A 20,835-nucleotide genomic window follows, 5' to 3' on the forward strand; every position below is an offset into this window, starting at 1 on the left:
CTACGTTCATGACCTTTTGTAGTTCCATGCGGTCTTGGGCAAAGCAGGAGCTGTACCAAGCTGTGATACTGCCAGAAGAATGCTTTCTATGGTGCATCCGTAAAAATTGGAGAGAGAGGTAGTTGACATGCTAAATTTCCTTGGTCTTCGGAGAAAGTAGAGGCATTGATGGGCTTTCTTAACTATAGTATCTGCATGGGGGGCGGGGGGGGGGGGGGGGGGGGGGGGAGACCAGCAGGTTGTTGGTGATCTGAGCACTGAAAGACTTGAAGCTCTCGTCACTCACCATGTCTGTACCAGCTGTCTGAATGAACAATGAATCGAGTGCCTTACCTTCTCCCCTCTTCCTAAACATGGATATTTTACCATCTAGCCGAGCTAGCCTTGTGAAACTTCTCACGTTGGCTGAAATTTATCTTAACTTTTTAAATATTGCATTCTGGGGAGTCGGGCATCTCTTGCAAGACTGGCATTTGTCCCCACCTGAGTTTGGTCAAAGAGATAAGTTTCAACAACAATTTGGCATTATATAGCTCCTTCAATGTGACAAACTGTCTCGCAGTGTGTTTGGTCGATTTGTTCAGTTACTGAATCTATAGAGTGTGTGGCCTTGGCATTTCAGAGCGTACACCACATCCATGGCAGTCACCGTCTTGTGTTTAGTGCAGGTGACTGCATCCTTGATCACATTCTCCAGGAAAACCTTCAGCATCCTGTGGGTCTCCTCGTAGGTCAAACCGGAGATCCATTTGACACTATCACAAAGCCAGGCAGTGGCAGATTGCTGGCTGTAGTGCCCTGGGCATTATGATGCCACTTTGCTCTACCTTTACCTCCTTTCCTCTGCTAGACATGATGATTCTTCACTCAGGTCACTGCACAATATAGGTACTTCAACAGAAATAGGATTTGGAGCCACCCAGTAGTACACTAGGACAGGAGATCAGAAGCTCAAGGTGCAGCTGCACCTTTTGTGCTTAGCAACATTACAATGAAGAGACACCATTAGTGTGCAGGCTACAAGCAACTGCAGGACACGGTATAGAAAAGTTGTGAAATTTTATTGTACAAATAATCAGATAGCTCGGCAAACATTAAAAATCCAATCCAAAAATGTCAAATGTAAATTATTCTGGTTAGTGTCTGGCTTAGTTCCTTCATTTACAGATTTTGACCAAGGGTTATCTCTGTAGAGTGTTACACTGACAGTACTTGCTGGCTACTGTAAACAGAATGCAGAAGTGAAAGGTAGATTGAAACTAATTTATATTTGCACAGAGGGTATCTGAGCTTAGATCTGGGCAGGGTCCTTAGTCTTTTAAGTGGGACCTATTTCCCTGTTCCGATATCAATATTGAGAATGTGTTCCTATGTGGAACAATATATCTGGAACAATAATATAAATCTTTTCAGCGGACATGTTAAAAATATTGCCCTCTGATTAAATATAAAAATCTGAACAACCTAGTCAAATAAAACTTGTCACTTTTCCTTATGGGTTATGTTTTCTGACCACCACCCCCTCCTGCTCCTCCTCCTCTCTTTCCCTCCACCCCGCCCCCCACCCCACCGCCTTTATTTAAATATTGGCCTTTCCTGAATGCACTGATACTGGAGGTATGGTGTCTCTGCACTGGCAACGTTCTGATACCAAAACAGTTACTCAGAACAAGACGGCAATGTCAGTATGCATATAAAATTGAGGCAAACACAGCCAAACCTCACCCTGCTATCATTCAGTCTCTGTACACGTTAGGCAAGAACTACTGGCCAGCAGTCAGGAAAGATACCATGCCTTGCATCTCTTGCTAGTTCTGGGTGCTCTACTGGCAATTATAGAACGTCTAACCATTGCCCTGGAACTCAGTTTGTTCAAGTATTTCCTCTATCACATATACAGGATGTGCAAAAATACACCCGCACTCTTTACCAAATGTCCCTTCCCCACATGGAGCTAAGAGGACAGTCACTAGCTTGAATCTCTGAGATTTGTAATATACAAGTTATATTCTGAGGAGTCAGCCTGCTCAGCGGACTTCACTCAAGGAGCCCAGCCTCACGTCAATAGGCCACAACAATGGGGAGATGAGAAATGGCCACTTGATCCATCCAGCTGAATTGGTTATTAAAGAATCTGACAATGCAACCTTGCACTTTGATCCTTCTCCTACTCAACTTGAAAGGATTGCCTTAAGACCACAAAATCCAAACATTTTCTTCCAAAAGATCTCTCCTGTCAGTCATTTGCTCACAACCTGACCTGGGTTCACTCTCAGTGGTAAAGATCCAAGTAGGGAACCTCATTCTCATCAAGTCAATGAAGTTCTCTCTCTCTCTCACACACACATCCACACCTGTCTCAGATTCTGCCAGACTGCCATGTTCACCCAGCTAAATGCAATTCTTACAAACTTCATTGAAAATATTTTTTTAAAAAATGCAGATTTCACAGCAGCTTCAATATGGTCCTGAAAGTGATGTAACAAAAATTGGCAGATTTTGAAAACCTGCCCAAGACGAGGGCTGGCCACAAGTTGAAACATTTCATGCTGCAAAACCATTGCCGATGATGCCAAGTCCATGTGTCTCAGGCTCACCATTAAGTGAACGAGAAATAAATGCACTTGTCACACAGTTGAGAGGATCATAGAACAATTTGGAGTTTTAACACGTTGATTTCAACTTAAAACCTATCTTAAGTCATGGAAAACTAGGAAATTGCATAGTGGTGTGAAAAACCACTTCTTTTTCCCAATACGTTGGAGCCTGTGGGTCATTAAGACTTGGGTGGATCACACACCCATTGTCTACGGAGGCCCTCAGGTGAGAAGCAACTGAATCAGGCTTTTATTTGATAGCAATCTTCACAAATGATATGGATTCTGTTATGTCTACAAGACCCTTCTCATAAACCAAGTAGATGTATTGGTCGTTGCTTGAGTTTTTGGAGGTAGTCATGGAGGAATAACCACTTGGGCCCTGCCAGATCATTACGTTATCCTTTACCCATGATTTCCCTTCGTCATAGCTCCATCTAAGTGTCAGATTTATACCTAGGGATTAAAAGAAGAGGAAAAAGTTAAAATGAATTCAAAAGTGTGCATCTTGTAATTACGACGTGGAGATGCTGGCATTGGATTGAGGTGGGCACAGTAAGAAGTCTCACAACACCAGGTTAAAGTCCAACAGGTTATTTGGCCGCATGAGCTTTTGGAGTGCTGCTCTTTCATCAGGTCAACCAAATAACCTGTAGGATTTTAACCTGGTGTTGTAAGACTTCTTCTTGTAATTGCAATCAAGCTACAATATTTCCTAGATTTTGCTAGAACAGCATGCTTCTGTAAATCTTTCTCCCCCACTCAAAAAACATTTCCCTTCCAAGTTGTTGGAAATGTGAGTAATGTAACTAATGGTGAGTGGAGGGTAATGGGCATTGGAACCTTGTCCGAATGATGGGACCACCAGACTATCCCCTTATAAATTAGATTGAAGGATAGGGAGAAAAGTAAGGAAAGAGAGAAAGAAATAGGGTGAAATAGAGTGAAATCAGGTACAAAAAGGAACAAGAAAGATAGGATTGACAAAAAGTATGAAAACAGACAGAAAAGTGGAGCAAGAAGAAACTTATTTGAAGCTAAAGAACAATTTACTACTTCTAGGAATGGTGCTTTACTATTTAGATTTAGCTCTTCTCAACCAATGTCCCTAAAAATCGTGTATCAATCTCATTGTTTGCTGCATCCCACTGTGTGTTTCCTATATTACAACAGTGATTCCATTTCAACAGTGCATCATTGGCTGTGAAAAGGCTTTGCAATGTCTTGAGGTAGAAAAAAAATAGAAGCAGGAGGAGCCATTTGGCCCTTCGGGCCTGCTCTGCCATTCATTTTGATCATGGCTGATCATCAAATTCAATATCCTGAATGTCCCTTCCCCCCCATGTCCCTTGATCCCTTTAGCCCCAAAGCTGTATCTAATTTCTTTGTGAAATCACACAACATTTTGGTCTCAACTACTTTCTGTGGTCGCGAATTCCATTCATTCACTACCCTCTGAGTGAAGAAATTTCTCCTCGTCTCAATCATAAATCCTACAGTGCCACTCGGCACTGACCACAATCGGTGAGTCTGCACCGACCACAATCCCACCAGGCCCTTTCCCCATGCATTTACTGTAGTTAGTCCCCCCTGAAACTAAGGGGCAATTTAGCATGGTCAATCCACCTAACTTGCACATCTTTGGATTGCGGGGAGGAAACCGGGAGTGTCGGAGGAAGCCCATGCAGACACAGGGAGAATATGGAAACTCAACAGAGCCAGTGACCCAAAATCGGCAATCGAACCTGGGTACCTGGAGCTGTGAGGCAGGAGTACTAACCACCAAGCCACCCATCCTAAAATGTTTACCTCTTATCTGCGAACTATGATCCCTAGTTCTGGACACCCTGCCCCTCCAAAATCAGGAACATTCTTTCTGAATCTACTGTGCCTGACCTGATCCTGTTAGAATTTTATAAGTTTCTAGTAGATCCCTCCTCACTCTAGAGAAATGTAAGTTCTTTCCTTTGCACTGATGTAGAGAAGCGTAGAATGTTCATTAATTTGTATGATAATGTGATAAGAAGTTGCAGTAACTGGATTGAGTGAATCTAATTGCGATTGTGGCTCTCCAAGTTCACTTGCCTATGAATTGGAGCAGCTTAATGATTATTCACATATGGCTTCACTTTGACAGATGTTTCCTTGATTCATTGTCAAAACGTTGGAGGATTGCACAGGGACACAAGCAAGAAAGGTCACAAGGGGGAAATCATTCAATTTAATTTCAGTCATGAGACAAGGGATCCTTTATCCCATTCAACTGGACTGGATCTGTGTGCTTTGGACATACACTAGGATGTACCTAGCCCCATGAGGACATACACAAGGAATTGCATCCATAAAATTAAATCTCCCGACGGTGAGAAGTATCAAACTCACGTTTGGATGGGTTTGCAGGATTACTGAAGAAAACAATGTTGTCTTTGACTAAAGCTCCAGCGGCTACAGCCGGGTCCACCAGAGTTTCATCAAAGCTCACGTTTTCTATTGGCAGGGACTCGCACGCATCATAGCTCTTCACTATTATTCTGCAGTGGCAGTGGTAGAAATTCTGATTCCTTGCGTTAATCACCACAGAACCATCCGATAATTCATAGGGCTTTAAAAAGAGCATATACACATATGAGATTTAATTAAAGTGGAAGAAAATTCAATAAATGATCTGTAACGACTTCAATCAGGCCATTGAGGTTGGCCTATTGGAGTATGAACTCTCTGATTAAGGATCTTCTATGTCATAGGCTGCACAACCTTTTCAGTTTCATCAAAAACTCTTTATTGAAGTTTTGTTTGCACTTCAGCCCCACGCTCCTGATCTATGGGCACCTGGTGTGGAGGGGAAGGGCAAGGAAGGAGGAGGACCTCCTCGTGAATCTGCTCCAGGGCCTGGCAAGGCATGCCATCTATAGGTCCAGGCAGCGGGCAATCGAGGGGGTTGTCTACCGTAGCTACATTCATGGCCGGCTGTCCGTGGAAAGGGAGCTTGGGTGTCCGAGGGCAACATTGATGCCTTCCATGCTTGCTGGGCACCGCAAGGAAGGAGGTGTATTATTGACCCCATTAATCACATTTTAATTTGATGTTTTAAGTTTCCTTTCCGCTTTGTCTTTTGTTGCAGGTTCCTCTCCCTTTAGGGAGCTGCCCCTTTTGCATTGTCCCTAAGTTAATTTTGTTTTGTTTATTTGGTTGGACAAAAAAAAAAGAGTTCTTTGATTAAGGATCCAATTGATGGGCCAATCAAGGAGTCTTTGCCTTGTACATAACCAGGAGTGTCAGTTCCTCTGGCACCCCTGGAGATAGACTGCTAACTGATAGCACTCTGTGTACTGCTGTTAGAGTTTATAAATAAAGGGATTTTGGTGAAAGGACTTCTGCTTCTGAAGATAATTACATGATCGCCATCGAAAGGAGAGCAGGGTCCAATTAATCCCGTATTGAGAAACTGAGTAATTGTCGATCAGAAGAGCATGATCAGTAGGCTATGCAAACCCTTGAGCCTGCTCCACCATGCAATACATGGCTGATCTGATCTTGGATTCAATTCTACTTTTCCTGTCAGCCTTCATAACCCTGATTCTCTTGTAGATCAACGGGTTACCTATTTCAGCCTGGAATGAGTTCACTGCTCTCTGAGATAGAGAATCCCAAAGGCTAATCATCTTCTGAAAGAAGAAATTTCTCCTCATCTCCATCTTAAAGAGGTGACCCCTTATTCTGAAACTATGCCCTCTGGTTCTAGATTCCCCCTTTACTCTGGGGCTGTATTTTCCTGGGCTTTCACACACATTGATCTCTTCCTGCTCTCCCACTCTATCCTTACAAGAAACTCTTGGCCAATTGAAAGGAAATTATTACCTGGTTCTCGTCTGGATTGAAGTCAAAGAATTTTTTTGGCTGATTGTACGGAATTCCTTTCAGACTGCCTCCATTCCTCCAGGTCTTACCATGGTCATCACTCAAAAGGCAGAAGATCCCATCTTCCTCAATTGTCCCGTGCCCACAGGCGATCAAACGGCCTTTCTGCGGATTGTACTTTTTCTATGGAAAACAGTCTCTGTTATCATGAGAAAATGACCGGAACTTCAGGCATACGCAAGCTTTGTTCACTGGGACAGGAATTAGTCCTGGGCACAGGTAGCACTGACTTCTATGAAAAGGTTGCAATGAAACCAAATATCGATCAGCTTGTATAACTGGTATTCAATACTATATTGCTCAACTACCTATCTTGCCCTCCCAATCTCCAAGATGAATTTCTGTCCCACCTATTTAACATGGGGACTACTGGTAAATAAACACAACGCATTTGGATGTTTCTTAATCTGCTATCATCCCTTATTATTTCTACGCTATTCATTTGCGGAACATGGGTGCCAGCATTTATTGCCCATTCCTAATTGTCCTTACAGTGCAGTTGAGTCAACCACATTGAACAAAGAACAAAGAAAATTACAGCACAGGAACAGGCCCTTCGGCCCTCCAAGCCTGCACCGACCATGCTGCCCGACTGAACTAAAACTCCCTACCCTTCCGGGGACCATATCCCTCTATTCCCATCCTATTCATGTATTTGTCCAGATGCCCCTTAAAACTCACCATCATATCTACTTCCACCACTTCCCCTGTTGGCGAGTTTCAGGCACCCTCTGTGTAAAAAAACTTACCTCGTACATCTCCTTTAAACCTTGCCCTCACATCTTAAACCTATGACCCTAGTAATTGACTCTTCCACCATGGGATAAAGCTTCTGGAGTCACATGTAGGCCAGACTGGGTAAGGACAGCAGAAATCTTTCCCTAAAGGATATGAGTGAACCTGATGGGTTTTTCCGACAATCGACAATGGTTTCGTGGCCATAAGTAGATTCTCAATTCCAGATATTTTTTATTGAATTCAAATTCCAACATCTGCCGTTGTGGGATTTAAACCTGGTTCCCCAGAACACTAGCTGAATTTCAGGAATAATAGTCTAGTGATAATATCACTGGGCCATCGCCTCCCCATCTTAACTAGCATCGTAACTTGTCTTTCAGCTGTACTCAATCATTGAGGAATACGAGTAGTATGCAAAGGACCACCTTTCAAAATTTAGCACATTATAAACCCAAACAGTACTCTCTCTGCTCTTACCCAGTACACACAAATGGACAGTTGTGTGAACGGTTTCATTTCCTGTACCAGAATTCTTACTCCTCTGCAAAGATCTTGCAGCTCGCTAATTTATTGGGTCGGGTTCAATTATTTTAGCATCTTGACAATTGGCAGTTAGCACCAAGTTCTAATCCAGTTAAGGTTAAAGGGAAGTCAGGCTGAGTTTCTCTTTATCTCTGCTAGTTATATCAGAGAACAATCAGGAAGGAAATAGCAGGAGCACTTGGGAGAATTTTAAATTTTTAAGCAAGTCACATACAAAACAACTTGCATTGTTTCCTGCAATGTTTGACCCTGCTTCAAGATTCAATTTGCCCAGATTAGGTTCTGGGTTAAATTTTGTGATTCATACACAAGGACATCCAGGTATCCTCAAATATCAACGCATTCATACCCACTCATTTAATCTATCCCTCTCCATGCGTTTGCAAAATTTTTGTGTCCTCCTCATTCTTTACCTTCCCACCTAACTCCTCGATGTATCAAAACTTACCTCTTTATCCAATCCATTGATATAGATTATAAATAGCTGAGGCTTAAAAACTTTGCAGTACACCACTAAATGGAGCCTACCAACCTGAAATTACTTTTTAAAATATATTTTCATTGAAGTTTTCCCCATTTTACAGTCAATCAACACATCCTCAGGGTGTAGTACACTACAGCAGAATCATTTTTTCCATATTTGGGGTGGCATGGTAGCACAGTGGTTAGCACTACCGCCTTGCAGTACCAGTAACCCGGGTTCAATTCCAGGCTTGGGTGGAGTTTGCACATTCTCCTCTTGTTTGTGTGGTTTCCTCCCAAAGATGTGCAGACTAGGTTGATTGGCCATGTTAAATTGACCCTTAGTGTCAGGGGTATTAGTAGGGTAAATATGTGGGGTTACGGGGATAGGGTGGGATTGTTGTCGGTACAGACATGATAGACCAAATGGTCTCCATCTGTAGGGATTTTATGATTCTACGTACATACAGAAAGAGTCAAGAGGGCACCGAAGCAGTTAGCTCGGACTATTTCAGCGCCTCCAAAGATACAAGAGGCGAAAGGATATTTTAGAGATTGGGAGAAAGCAGGATAATAAAGGTGCATGTCCAAGATATGAGAGATAGAGCTACATAACTTATGGATATGGATGATATTGGAAAAGTGTAGGTTAGATGGGCTTTAGATTGGTTCCACAGGTCGGCACAACATCGAGGGCAGAAGGGGCTGTAATGTTCTATGTTCTACATAAAACCTTATAGGACTATGACAGAATGCGAAGCTCAACTTCTCACAGGATCCAAAGCAAAATATTTGCTAAGACTCTGCAGTCAAACCAATTTTGTTTTCCACCAGCACCAATAAGAAGAGCCATCTTAGTAAGGAAAAAGTTAAATGGATTATCTTGGAAGAACTGTTGACACAGCTGCCCAAGAATGGACCATCCAGCCTCCCATCCACTGACCCAGTCTACACTTTCTGCTGCCTCGGCAAAGCAACCAGCATAATTAAGGACCCCATATACCCAGACATTCTCTCTTCCACCTTCTTCCGTCGGGAAAAAGATACAAAAGTCTGAGGACATGTACCAACCAACTCAAGAACAGCTTCTTCCCTGTTGCCGTCAAACTTTTGAATGGACCTACCTCATATTAAGTTGATCTTTCTCTACATCCTAGCTATGACTGAAAGACTACATTCTGCACCCTCTCCTTTCCTTCTCTATGAATGTATGCTTTGTCTGTATAGCGCGCAAGAAACAATACTTTTCACTGTGTACCAATACACGTGACAATAATAAATCAAATCAAATCACTGGCTCATGGAAGATTTCACCTTTGAGATGATGAAAATACATTTTAGTGGGGGTTTGAAATGTAATCCAAGTAGCACAACTGTATCGTTGCATTGAATTGCTTGTCCAAGTTCAAAGTGAAAGCTTTGTCTTCTGGTCTTATCCAGGATGTCTGCCAGTTCTCATTCTAATTCAAAGTATTTGAAAGCTTTTCATTTCTCCCCCTCCCACTTCACTGACCTGGATTCCAGATCCGGGGCCTGGTGCAAACATCTTGGTGCCAATCATTTTGGAGAGGTTTCTCGGTTGGCTCCAGGTTCGTCCATCATCCTGACTCTCAATCAGGAGTGTGCTGGAAACGTTACAGTGGTAGTGGTGGGCACACGTTGTGTAGATGATAAAAATAAGATTCTCCTCTTCGTCCACCAATATTACCCCCAAATTTAAACCATCAACTTGTGAACCATCATTGTCAATGAAGGTGGTGGGGCTCCAGGTATCACCTAAAGGAAGACAATTGTAAAGCTGGCTGATAAATATCAGCGTGAAATACACTCGTTCCAAGCATACCACATCATGTTTACTATTGCCAATGTTTGATATCACACCTTAACCTTGAGCCGCCTTCTCCATCAAGGTGACATTTTCACTCTCCACATTAGCAACTGTTACAAGCACATGTGTGAACTGGTGATTTATGCTTCTGTAAGCACGTATCAACTGAGATGGTCACATCGGGTCTCAGAAATAACATACAGGAAATAGCTAAATTCAACTTCAATTTTCTTTACTTACTGCAGTCCTAACAATAAATAACTCACTTTTCAATTAGAGTTTTTAAGGTTTCGAGTTTTTAAGGTGTCACAAGTAGGCTCACATTAACACTGCAATAAAGTTAATGTGAAAATCCCCAGTTCCACTCTCTGGGGCCTGTTCAGGTACACTGAGGGAGAATTTAGCACGGCCAATGCCCCTAAACCAGCATGTCTTTCAGACAGTGGAAAAGAGCCAGAGCAGCTGGAGGAAACACATGCAGCTACAGTGGGGACGTGCAAACTCTGCACAAGCAGTGACCCAAGGTGAGAATCAAACTCGGCTCACTGGTGCTGTGAGGGAGCAGTGCTAACCACTGTGCCACTGTGGTTAGCACAGTCCAGCCGCTGGCTGTAAAAACATGTATGGCATTTCACCTAACCCAGCAGAATGGATAAGAAAACTTACTACTTCTTAATGCATCAAAATGCCATTCACCCAAGGTGATATTACACAATGTTCATTCATAACTTTCTCATCACCCATTACATTTATTCACAAATACAGGAGAATACAAGAGTTTGAAAGACTGCACCTGAATTGGATGAGCTTAATTGCAATCATCTACTGGGCACCCCATCACAGAGAAGCAAAGATTCACTTTAAAGTTTTTTTGTTAGTCACAAGTAGACTTACATTAACACTGCAATGAAGTTACTGTGAAAATCCCCTAGTCACCAGACTCCGGTGCCTGTTTGGGCACTGAGGGAGAATTTAGCATGGCCAATGCACCGAAACCAGCACATCTCTCAGACTATGGGAAGGAACCAGAGCACCTGGAAGAAACCCACACAGACATGGGGAGAACATGCATACTCCACACAGACAGGGACCCAAGCTGGGAATCAAACCTAGGTCCCTGGCGCTGTGAGGCAGCAGTGATAACCACTGAGCCACAGTGCTGCCCCACATCTTAAAAACTCACACCTGCAATGTGTTGTTGAAAGAGCAATGGAAGCAGATTCAATAGTAACCTCCAAAAGGAAACTGGGTAAATATTAAACAGAAAGTTTTGCAGTGCTGAGTGGAAAAGGCAGGGGGAATGGGAATAATTTGATAATTCTCATGGCAGTGTGTACGATAAGGGAGGAGAGTTTCTCGGTAGTCTGTTTCCAATTAACCTGCCAGCAGGTCTTTGCTTTGCAAAGAACAGCAGAGGAAACCTTAATCCACAGTGATCCTAACATGGAGGTTCTTGCGAGGAACTGGGAGTGGGTCAATGGATAGCAATTTGCAATTCAGTCCTTAGCCATTCCAGCACAATTTGGGGAATCTGAACCTTGGATCATCCTAGTTAGCTCAGATGGCTGAAGGGTATTGCTAATAATGCTAACATTGTGGGTTCGATCCCTGTTCTGGCTAAATGCAAATAACTGTACTTACACAATCCTGGTTTCTGTCATGTTTGGTGAAAATCCTTAGTCTGCTTGGCTCAGTTCCATAATGGACCATTTAGCAACTGTGCACTGGAAGCCTCGGCCATTTCAGTTACTGATTCTTTCTATAGTGCTAAATTGATTTAAGAGCATCTGACTCTATCAAAGGTATTTGGTTACCAGGCAAGAGATCTAACTATGGTACTAGATGGTGACTTTAGGATTAATGTTCAGCACAGCTAGGGAAAGTAATACTAAGGTGAGGAAAGACATTTTGTTGCACGTAAGTAGTGCAAAAGCAATGAGGCGTATATGCAATTGCCATTTGCCGATTCTGTAGCTTTGTCCCTTGTCTGTCATCTCTGCTGGATGTACAAGATTCTGTGACCATAAGAAATAGGAACAGGAGTGAGGCCATTCAGCCCTTTGAGCCTTCTGCTATGTATTAAGATCATGGCTGATCTAACACTCACCAAGTCCACTTTCCTGCCTTATCTCCATTACTCTTAATTTCCTGGCTAATTAAAAATCTATCGATCTCAGCCATGAGGATGGTCAAGGACTCAGCGTCCACAGCTTCCTGGGCAAAGAATTCCAAAGATTCATTACTCTTTGAAAGAAGAAATTCTTCTGCAAATCCATCTTAAATGAGCACCCCTTTTCTGAGACTATGCCCTCTGGTCCTACAGTCTCCCATGAGTGGAAACATCCTCTCGGTATTACCTCTGTCTAACCCCCTAAGAATCGTATGTTTTAATCGTAATACCTGTCATTCTACTGAATTCCAAGGCGTATAGACTATTTAATCTTTCTTCATGTGGCAGTCCCTCCATAACCAGGATCAGTCTCCCCTATACTGCCTCCAATGATAATACATTTTTCCTTAAATAGGAGGACCAAAACTGTACACGGTTTTCAAGATCATAGAATCATTGCAGTGCAGAAGAAGGCCATTCAGCCCATCGAGTCTGCACCAACAACATTCCCACCCAGGCAAATCTCACCCAGGCCTGTTCCCCATAACCCCAAATATTTACCCTGCTAATCCCCCTAACCTATACATCTTGGGACACTAAGGGGCAATTTAGTATGGTTAACCCCCTAACCCTGCACATCTTTGGAGTGTGGAAGGAATTCGGAGCACCCAGAGGAAATGCACACAGACATGGGGAGAACATGCAAACTCCTCACACAGACAGTCACCCGAGGCTGGAATTGAACCTGGGTCCTTGGCACCGTGAGGCCTCACCAGTAACTTGTACAGTTTTATCACAGAATCCTACAGCGCTGAAGAGACCATTTGGTCCATTGAGTCTGTACTGACAACAATGCCATCCTGGTCGCATCCCCGTAAGCCCTCGTATTTACCCTGCTAGTCTCCCTGAAACTTAGGGGCAATTTAATCCGCACATCTTTGGAGTAATGGGAGGAAACTGGAGCACCCGGAGCAAATCCACGCAGGCACGGGGAGAATGTACAAACTTCTCACACAGTCACCTGAGGCTGGAATTGAACCTGGGCCCCTGGCGCTGTGAGGCAGCTGTGCTAACCAACGTGCCACTGTGCCACCTCCAGCCACTTTGAAATAAAAGCCAGCATTTCATTTGCCTTCCTATTATCTTCTGCAGCTGTATGCTAGCTTTCTGCGTTTCAGGAGCAAGGACCCTCAAGTTCCCTTGTATTACAGTTTTCTGCAGTCTCTCTCCATTTAAATAATAATCCGCCTTCTCATTCCTTCTTCCAAACTGAACTATCTCACATTTTTCTCCGTTCAAATCCATTTGCCAATTTTCTGCCCACCCATTTAACCTGTCCATATCTCTCTGTAAACTAGTTATATCCTCCTTATAGCCTGCCTTCCCTACCACCTGCCTGGGAGTTCTTTCTGGTGCCCTGCCTTATATTTACACCTCACAGCAACTGGAAGCTTGCTGTTTGCAAATGGGCTGCCACATTTCCAATATTACATCAGTGACCATACATCAAAGTGCATCGGCACATTCCGAGGCTATAATCGATGCAAGGCCTCAGCTATTTACCATTTATATAGATGATCTGGAGGAGGGAACCGAGTGTATGGTGTCGAAATTTGCTGATGACACCAAGATTGGTGAAACGGCAAATTGCGTGGAGGGTGTGGAGAGTCTGCAAAAGGATCTAGATAGGCTGGGTGAATGGGCCAGGAAATGGCAAATGGAATTTAATGTTGGTAAGTGCGAGGTGGTCCACTTTGGTAGGAATAATGGTAGGAAGGACTATTACTTACGTGGCGAAAAACTGCAGCAGGCGACGGTGCAGAGGGACCTCGGGGTCCTTTGCATGAGTCGCAAAAACCCAGCCTGCAGGTGCAGCAGGTGGTCAGGAAGGCTAATGGGATGCTGGCCTTCATAGCGAGGGGGATTGAATATAAAAGTAGGGAGGTCTTGCTGCAGCTGTATAGGGCATTGGTGAGGCCGCAGCTGGAGCACTGTGTGCAGTTTTGGTCGCTGTACTTACGCAAGGATATTTTGGCCTTGGAAGGAGTGCAGAGGAGGTTTACTAGGCTGATACCGGAGTTGAGGGGGTTGAGCTATGAGGAGAGGCTGAATAAACTAGGCTTGTACTTGTTAGAGTTTAGAAGAATGAGGGGAGATCTCATTGAGACGTATAAGATGATGAATGGGATGGATAGGATAGAGGTGGAGAGACTCTTCCCGCTCAGAAAGGACAGTAGGACTAGGGGGCACAGCCTCAAGATAAAGGGGGGAGCGGTTTAGAACGGAGTTGAGGAGGAACTTCTTCACTCAAAGGGTGGTGAATCTCTGGAATTCTCTGCCCGTTGAAGTGGTGGAGGCTGCCTCACTAAATATTTTTAAGACGCGGGTTGATGGGTTTTTGATAAGAGAGGGGATTAAGGGTTATGGGGAGAGGGCGGGAATGTGGAACTGAGCCACGACAGATCAGCCATGATCTTATTGAATGGCGGGGCAGGCTCGAGGGGCTAGATGGCCTACTCCTGCTCCTATTTCTTATGTTCTTATGTAAGGGTCATTCTCTCTCTGAAGCAGGCACCTGAAATTACTGAGATAGTGAACCATTGAAAAAGTCACTCTGCAGGTGCAGCATGTAATAAAAAAGGCAAATGGGATGTTAGCATTTATTGCAAAGGGACTGGAGTATAAAAATAGAAGAAGGTATTTGCAATTGTATAGGGTATTGGTGAGACTACATTTGGAGTATTGTGTCCAGTTTTGATTTTTTTTTTGAGGAAGGATATGGTGACATTGGAAGCAGTTCAGAGGAAGTTCACCAAATTGATTCCAGGGATAAAGGCGTTGACTTATGAGGAGAGATTAAACAGTTTTTGCTGATACTCGCTGGAGTTTAGAAGGATGGGGGGGGGCGGAATCTGATCGAGGTATATGAAATACTAGAAGTGATTAATAGAGTAAGTGTTTTCCTCTTGTGGGGCAGACTAGAACAAGAGGTCACAGAGTATAGGTTGAGGGGCGGTAAACTTAAAACCGAGATGAGGAGGAACTACATCTCACAGAGGGTGGTGAATTTGTGGAACTTGCTGCCTCATAGCGCGGTGGAGTCTGAATCATTAAATGATCTTAAGAAGGAGACAGAAGGTGGATTTGAGACCAGGGAGAGATCAGCCATGATCTGATTAAATGGCAGATCAGGCTCGAAGGGCTGAATTTACCTCCTTCTGTTGACATCTGAAATTAGAAGGCAGTTGCTAGTTTGTCCCTCACAAGTTTAGAAAACATTACGGCATTTCACACCAGAGCTTTCCATAATCCCTATAGTAACCCAGAGAGTAAGGACCAACAGGTTTGGTCAGAGCAGGTGTATACAACCTGAATCTAAATAACTTTACTAGAACAAAGTCAATGCACAAATTGTAAACTTCATGTATGGCGCAGGGGGAGGGGAAGGAAAGGGTTAATGCAGCCATTTTTAACTTTACAACTGGCAAAGTGAAAATGAGCTTTTTTCTTTGCAGAATATCAAAGTGTAATCTGCACTATTGTTTTATTGGCAGTTTGCCTGCTGTTTAAGCAGTTTACTAAGCAAATCGGAGAAGAAAAAGCTTTTCACCCCCCCCACACAAGACAGAAGAGTTTACAGTGGCCAAGATTTACAATAGTGTGAGCTTGGTCAGTGCAACGAAGGTCAGGATTTTACCTTTCACAGTTCATTCATCTTCTTACTTCCTCGGAATACCTTGATCAGCAACTTGTTTCAGTACTACACCATTAAAAATAAATCAGATTCAGCAGGGAGTTTCAAAGCAGAGTTTTAAACTCTTTGTTTTCCCAGAGCACATGTCCAATGGTTTGGCTGTAAATCAGGATCAGGTCAGATAATGGTTGCTTTACAAGTGGCCCATTCTCAGAGGCAGGAGCATTTGATTGTCCTGTGGGAAATAATTCTGTATGCTACAGGACTGGAAATTTCACCCAGTTTCTTTGGTCAACCACATTTCCGGCTTCAAATATGATTATATGCTAATTCTCTTCAGTATCTGAATAGTTCAACTGTCAGGACGAAGGATTGGCAGAGAATTGTGGAGCAGAGTTAAGGAGCTCCCCTGATGTCACAAATCTAAGATTCATAAGCATCTCCTTCGTTCTAATAAAAGTAAGTTACTGCGGATGCTGGAAACTGAAATCAAAAGAGAAAATGCTGGAAAATTGCAGCATGTCTGGCAGCATCAGTATGGAGAGAAAAGTGCTGATGTTTCGAGTCCAGATGACCTTTGTCAAAACTAAAGGCATAGAAAGTGGGAGATATTTATACTGCTGGGCAGCCATTCACACCTTTTATTCTCTCCATGGGCTGCCATTAGCAGCCTTTCCCCTTGTTTCTGTGGCTATGACTCATCTTTCATTCCCTCACCCTGCAGTATAAATATCTCCCGCTTTCTGTGTCTTTTAGTTTTGACAAAGGGTCACCTGGACTTGAAACATCAGCTCCTTTCTCTCCTTGCAGATGCTGCCAGACCTGCTGAGATTTTCCAGCATTTTCTCTTTTGGTTTCAGTCCCTTTTGCCCTTTATGAAGCTAACGTTACTCAATCACCTTTGTCAGTCGAGGTGCGGACAGCAATGAACTTAGCGCCAATATCTGCCGATGAGTGCTTTCGGGCTTCTGCCACAGCAATGAGGTTATTGTGGGGGGTGAGTGCAATGATGGGGATCCTGAAGGTGTCAACATGACCAACGATGCCACTTATCCACAGCAACTGTTCACTTTCAACCAATGGCTCGATCTAGAGAGAGACAAAAAAAGGATGGAATGCATTATACAATGTGTCACTTTTTAGTCATCCCATGTGACCTCCTTCAATGGAGGAATCAAATGGTTAAAGTTATGAGGACATGCTGAGTAGACTGGGGTTTTATTGCCCCAAGTTCGGCAAATTAGGGGGTGACCTAACAGAAGGATTTGATAGGATAGATCAAGATTCACTCTTCCCGCTTGTGGGAGAATCCAGAGTAGGAATTCTTTTCAAATCTCCATTTCTTTTCAAAAAAATTGTATTGAAAATTCTCTCAAAAGAGAAAATGCTGGAAAATCTCAGCAGGTCTGGCAGCACTTGTAAGGAGAGAAAAGAGCTAACGTTGAGTCCAGATGACCCTTTGTCAAAGCTAAAAGGCAGAGAAAGTGCATGATATGTATACTGCAGGGGGAGGTAATGAAAGGTGAGTCATAGTCACAAAAACAAGGGGAAAGGCTGCTAATGGCAGTCCATAGAGAATAGAAGGTGCGAATGGCCAAATGGTGGAGAAGCTAAAATCAGAGGGTAAACTGTGACAGATGAAGGTGTGGGGGGAGGGGGGTGGGCGGTGGTGGGGACAGGTAAAATAGGGAAAAGAGGGAAGAGGGGATTCAAAGTTTGTAGTCAGCTTTAGAATTCAGTTTCTGAAATCTGAAAAAATCTGAGTTGACATCAGAAGAATCTAAACTGGTTTACTGGTATTAAAAGAGTATTTACATACAAACATGGGGGATTGGAATAGTTTGAAGGACTGCATTTTATTGCAATTTAGGTTGTTCAATAGCACACCCAAAAACTTAGAAATGAAGATTTCCATCTCTTAGCCACATAAAAAATGCTGTTTGAAAGGACTGGGCAAACAGATGCAATAAATAACTTTAAAAAGGAAACTTGATAAATACTTGAAGGCAAACATTTGCAGATCCTTAGAGAAAAAATAGAGAATGGGTAATTCTTCAAAAGGAACAACATAGGCATAATGGGCCAAATGGCCTCCTTCTGTCTTGGTACTACAGTCGAATTTGCAGATGATATTAAAATAGGTGTAGATAATAAGTGGCAATGAGGAAATTTAAAAAAGTTACAAATGGATATGGATAGATTAGGTGAATAGACTAAAATGTGGCAGATGGAGTTTAACATGGATAAGTGTGAGGTTATCTATTTTCTGGCCAGTAAAACGGAAAGGCAACTTATTATCTAAATGGAGAGAGACTTCAGGGTGTTTTGGTGCAGAGGGATTTGGGTGTCCTCACGCATGAATCACAGAAATCTGGTGTGCAGATACAGCAGATAAGGAAAGCAAATGAAATTTTGGCATTCATAGCTAAAGAAATAAAGTATAAAAGTAAGGAAGTGTTGCTGCAACTATACAGGCATTGGTGAGGCCACACCTGGAGTACTGCATACAGTTTTGTTCCTGTTATTTGAGGAAGGATGTAGTAATGCATTAGAAAGTGCATGAATCAGCCATGGTCACATTGAAAGGTGGTGCAGGCTTGAAGGGCTGAATGGCCTACTCCTGCACCTATTTTCTATGACACCTGCAAGTGAGATATGAAGATGGCAATCTCTGGCACTGGCAATGGCGAGATAGATGCTGACGGCCTTGATCTCAAGTAGCTGAGTGTTTGGAGGAGCGCTGGGAGAGGTGAGGAGAAGGGGAAAGTCCAGCTAGGCAAAATAAAGGCTCAGAGGAAACAGGCCAACAAATCCTTTACCACCGTCTTCAGACCGCCGTGCTGGAGTGGGTCACGCTGGACTGCTGATTAACACAAGAGTTGACAACCAAAGGGCAAACCATCATCTCATGAGACGGATCGTTGACAACGATAGAACAAAATTTGGCTAACTTTACGATTTGGTTAGAGTGGAAAGCAGCCTTTCCTTCTCCAACCAAAATTGGACCAAGTCCAACAAATTCGTGCAAAATTTTCTAATCTTGATTAAAAAACAAACCACTCTCTCATATTTAAATTCATTGCCATGAAAAGAAACCCACCAGAAACAGAGCACTAATTGATTCAATTACTTTGCAGAAGCTCCACTACTGTAAAAGTTACTATCTAAATAAAATGCACAGAATCACACGCTAGAAGGAAACAATTCACTAACTATGGGCTAAAACGTCAGACTACAGATGCTGTAAATCTGAAACAGGTAAAGGGAAAATGCCACAAACATTCAGCAGGTCAGAGGGTATTTGTGGACAGAGAGACGGAGGGGAGTGGTATTGTCTCATTTTGTCCGTTCCTGCCCCACTGCCAGTGAGAATTTGGCGGTCAGCCAAACCTTCATTCAGTGCAGTGGCACCAGAGAATTGCAGTTGCAGACTAGGTTGGAGGTTTCTGGCACAGGCTAGCATTTCAGGTGAATGGCCTTTCACCAGAGTTCTGAAACCTTGGATGGGATTTTAAGGTTGGCAAGCAGTCAGCGCTAGTCATCCCGAGAGCCAGTGCTTAACATGCAATCGCTGCCTCTCCAACTCCCACTGCCGTTCATCACTCGCTTGAGCGTTGGTTGGCAGTGGACAATACTTCCTTCCGCTCTTGGATTGGCCAATCAGATTGGCCGACAGCTCTCCAATCCAGCCGGGAAAGCTCTGTCTGAAATTAAAGGCCTGGGGGATCCAGGGGGTGGGAGGATAGAGGCCACCCTGGGAGGAAATCGAGACGGTGGTAATCGTGGTATTGGCAGCAAGGAATGGGGGTATTTCAGAGCTCCAATGTCCTGCAGGATTGGGGGTCCAATTTTGAGGGGGCCTTCAAGAGTAAGGCGCTCCCCCCCCCTTGCCTTTCCCACTTGAGATGGGGAAAGTTTAAATGTCACTTTCACACCCTAACTGCTCCTGCCAACCTAAATATTGAGGCTGGATTCCTTAAGTGGTGCCTGACCTGCTGAATATTTTACAGCACTTTCTCATTAACTATGTTAAACAGAAAGTGCGGGAATATCAGCCCAAGGGGTGGGTAATTTTTAATGTAACTGGCTAAACGGAAATCCCAGGGGATCTGGTGGAATGCTGGCTTTACACCCCCTTCCAAAAAATACTCTCTACAAATACTAGAAACATAGAAAAACTACAGCACAATACAGGCCCTTCGGCCCATGAACTTGTGCCAAACATGTCCCTACCTTAGAGATTACTAGGCTTACCTATAACCCTCGATCTTACTCAGTTCCATGTACTTATCTAAAAGTCTCTTAAAAGACCCTGTCAAATCCACCTCCACCACCGTTGCTGGCAGCCCATTCCATGCACCCACCACCCTCTGAGTGAAAAACTTACCCCTGACATCTCCTCTGTACCTACTCCCCAGCACCTTAAACCTGTGTCCTCTTGTGGCAACCATTTCAGCCCTGGGAAAAAGCCTCTAACTATCCACTTGATCAATAACTCTCAAAATCTTATACGCCTTATATAAATACTCATGGAGAATACAATTTGCTATTGATGCACTCAATCCTACCAGGTTCCAAAAGGGTAAAGTTAGGCAAAAATGTTCACCATTATTAAAACCAATCTCTGTTAGATAGCAGTTTATAAAATTGACAAATCAGTTATCTTTAATCTTCTTCACATATTCTATAGCCAAGAGTCAGAATAAACAGTAATATTATCAGTGCAGAGTCAGCATGAAGATTTCAGCGATCGTTATTTCAGAAGAGCCAAGTTTTGAAGATGTCACATGTTGGGTTAATGGCCATAAGTTGGCTGTGATGCAATTACTTGCGCAGATTCTTATCTCGTCCCTAAGCTCTGGAATCTCCCACATAAAGGCTTTCTGTTGCATGGGTTTACTGGCAAATGTTGTTCCACCATGACTGAATTTTATATCTGTTGAAG

At 43.3% G+C, this 20,835-nt stretch overlaps 1 protein-coding gene across 1 annotated transcript in view; it reads right to left on the reverse strand.

Annotated features, from left to right (window-relative positions):
- Positions 1-1,566: 1,566 nt before the first annotated feature.
- The window catches only part of neu1 (neuraminidase 1), a 34,292-nt gene continuing 15,023 nt past the window's right edge, over positions 1,567-20,835 (reverse strand). The window contains exons 2-6 of the mRNA XM_080182320.1: positions 16,790-16,979; positions 9,772-10,034; positions 6,456-6,638; positions 4,980-5,199; positions 1,567-3,053 (exon numbers count right to left, since the gene is read on the reverse strand). Of these exons, the coding sequence (XP_080038446.1) occupies positions 2,848-3,053; positions 4,980-5,199; positions 6,456-6,638; positions 9,772-10,034; positions 16,790-16,979 (1,062 nt within the window). The 3' untranslated portion in view covers positions 1,567-2,847. The remainder of the gene's footprint in view (positions 3,054-4,979; positions 5,200-6,455; positions 6,639-9,771; positions 10,035-16,789; positions 16,980-20,835) is intronic.

The sequence above is a fragment of the Carcharhinus amblyrhynchos genome, unplaced genomic scaffold (genome assembly GCF_965287045.1).
Source record: "Carcharhinus amblyrhynchos unplaced genomic scaffold, sCarAmb.v2.hapA scaffold_52, whole genome shotgun sequence".
Classification (NCBI taxonomy): domain Eukaryota; kingdom Metazoa; phylum Chordata; class Chondrichthyes; order Carcharhiniformes; family Carcharhinidae; genus Carcharhinus; species Carcharhinus amblyrhynchos.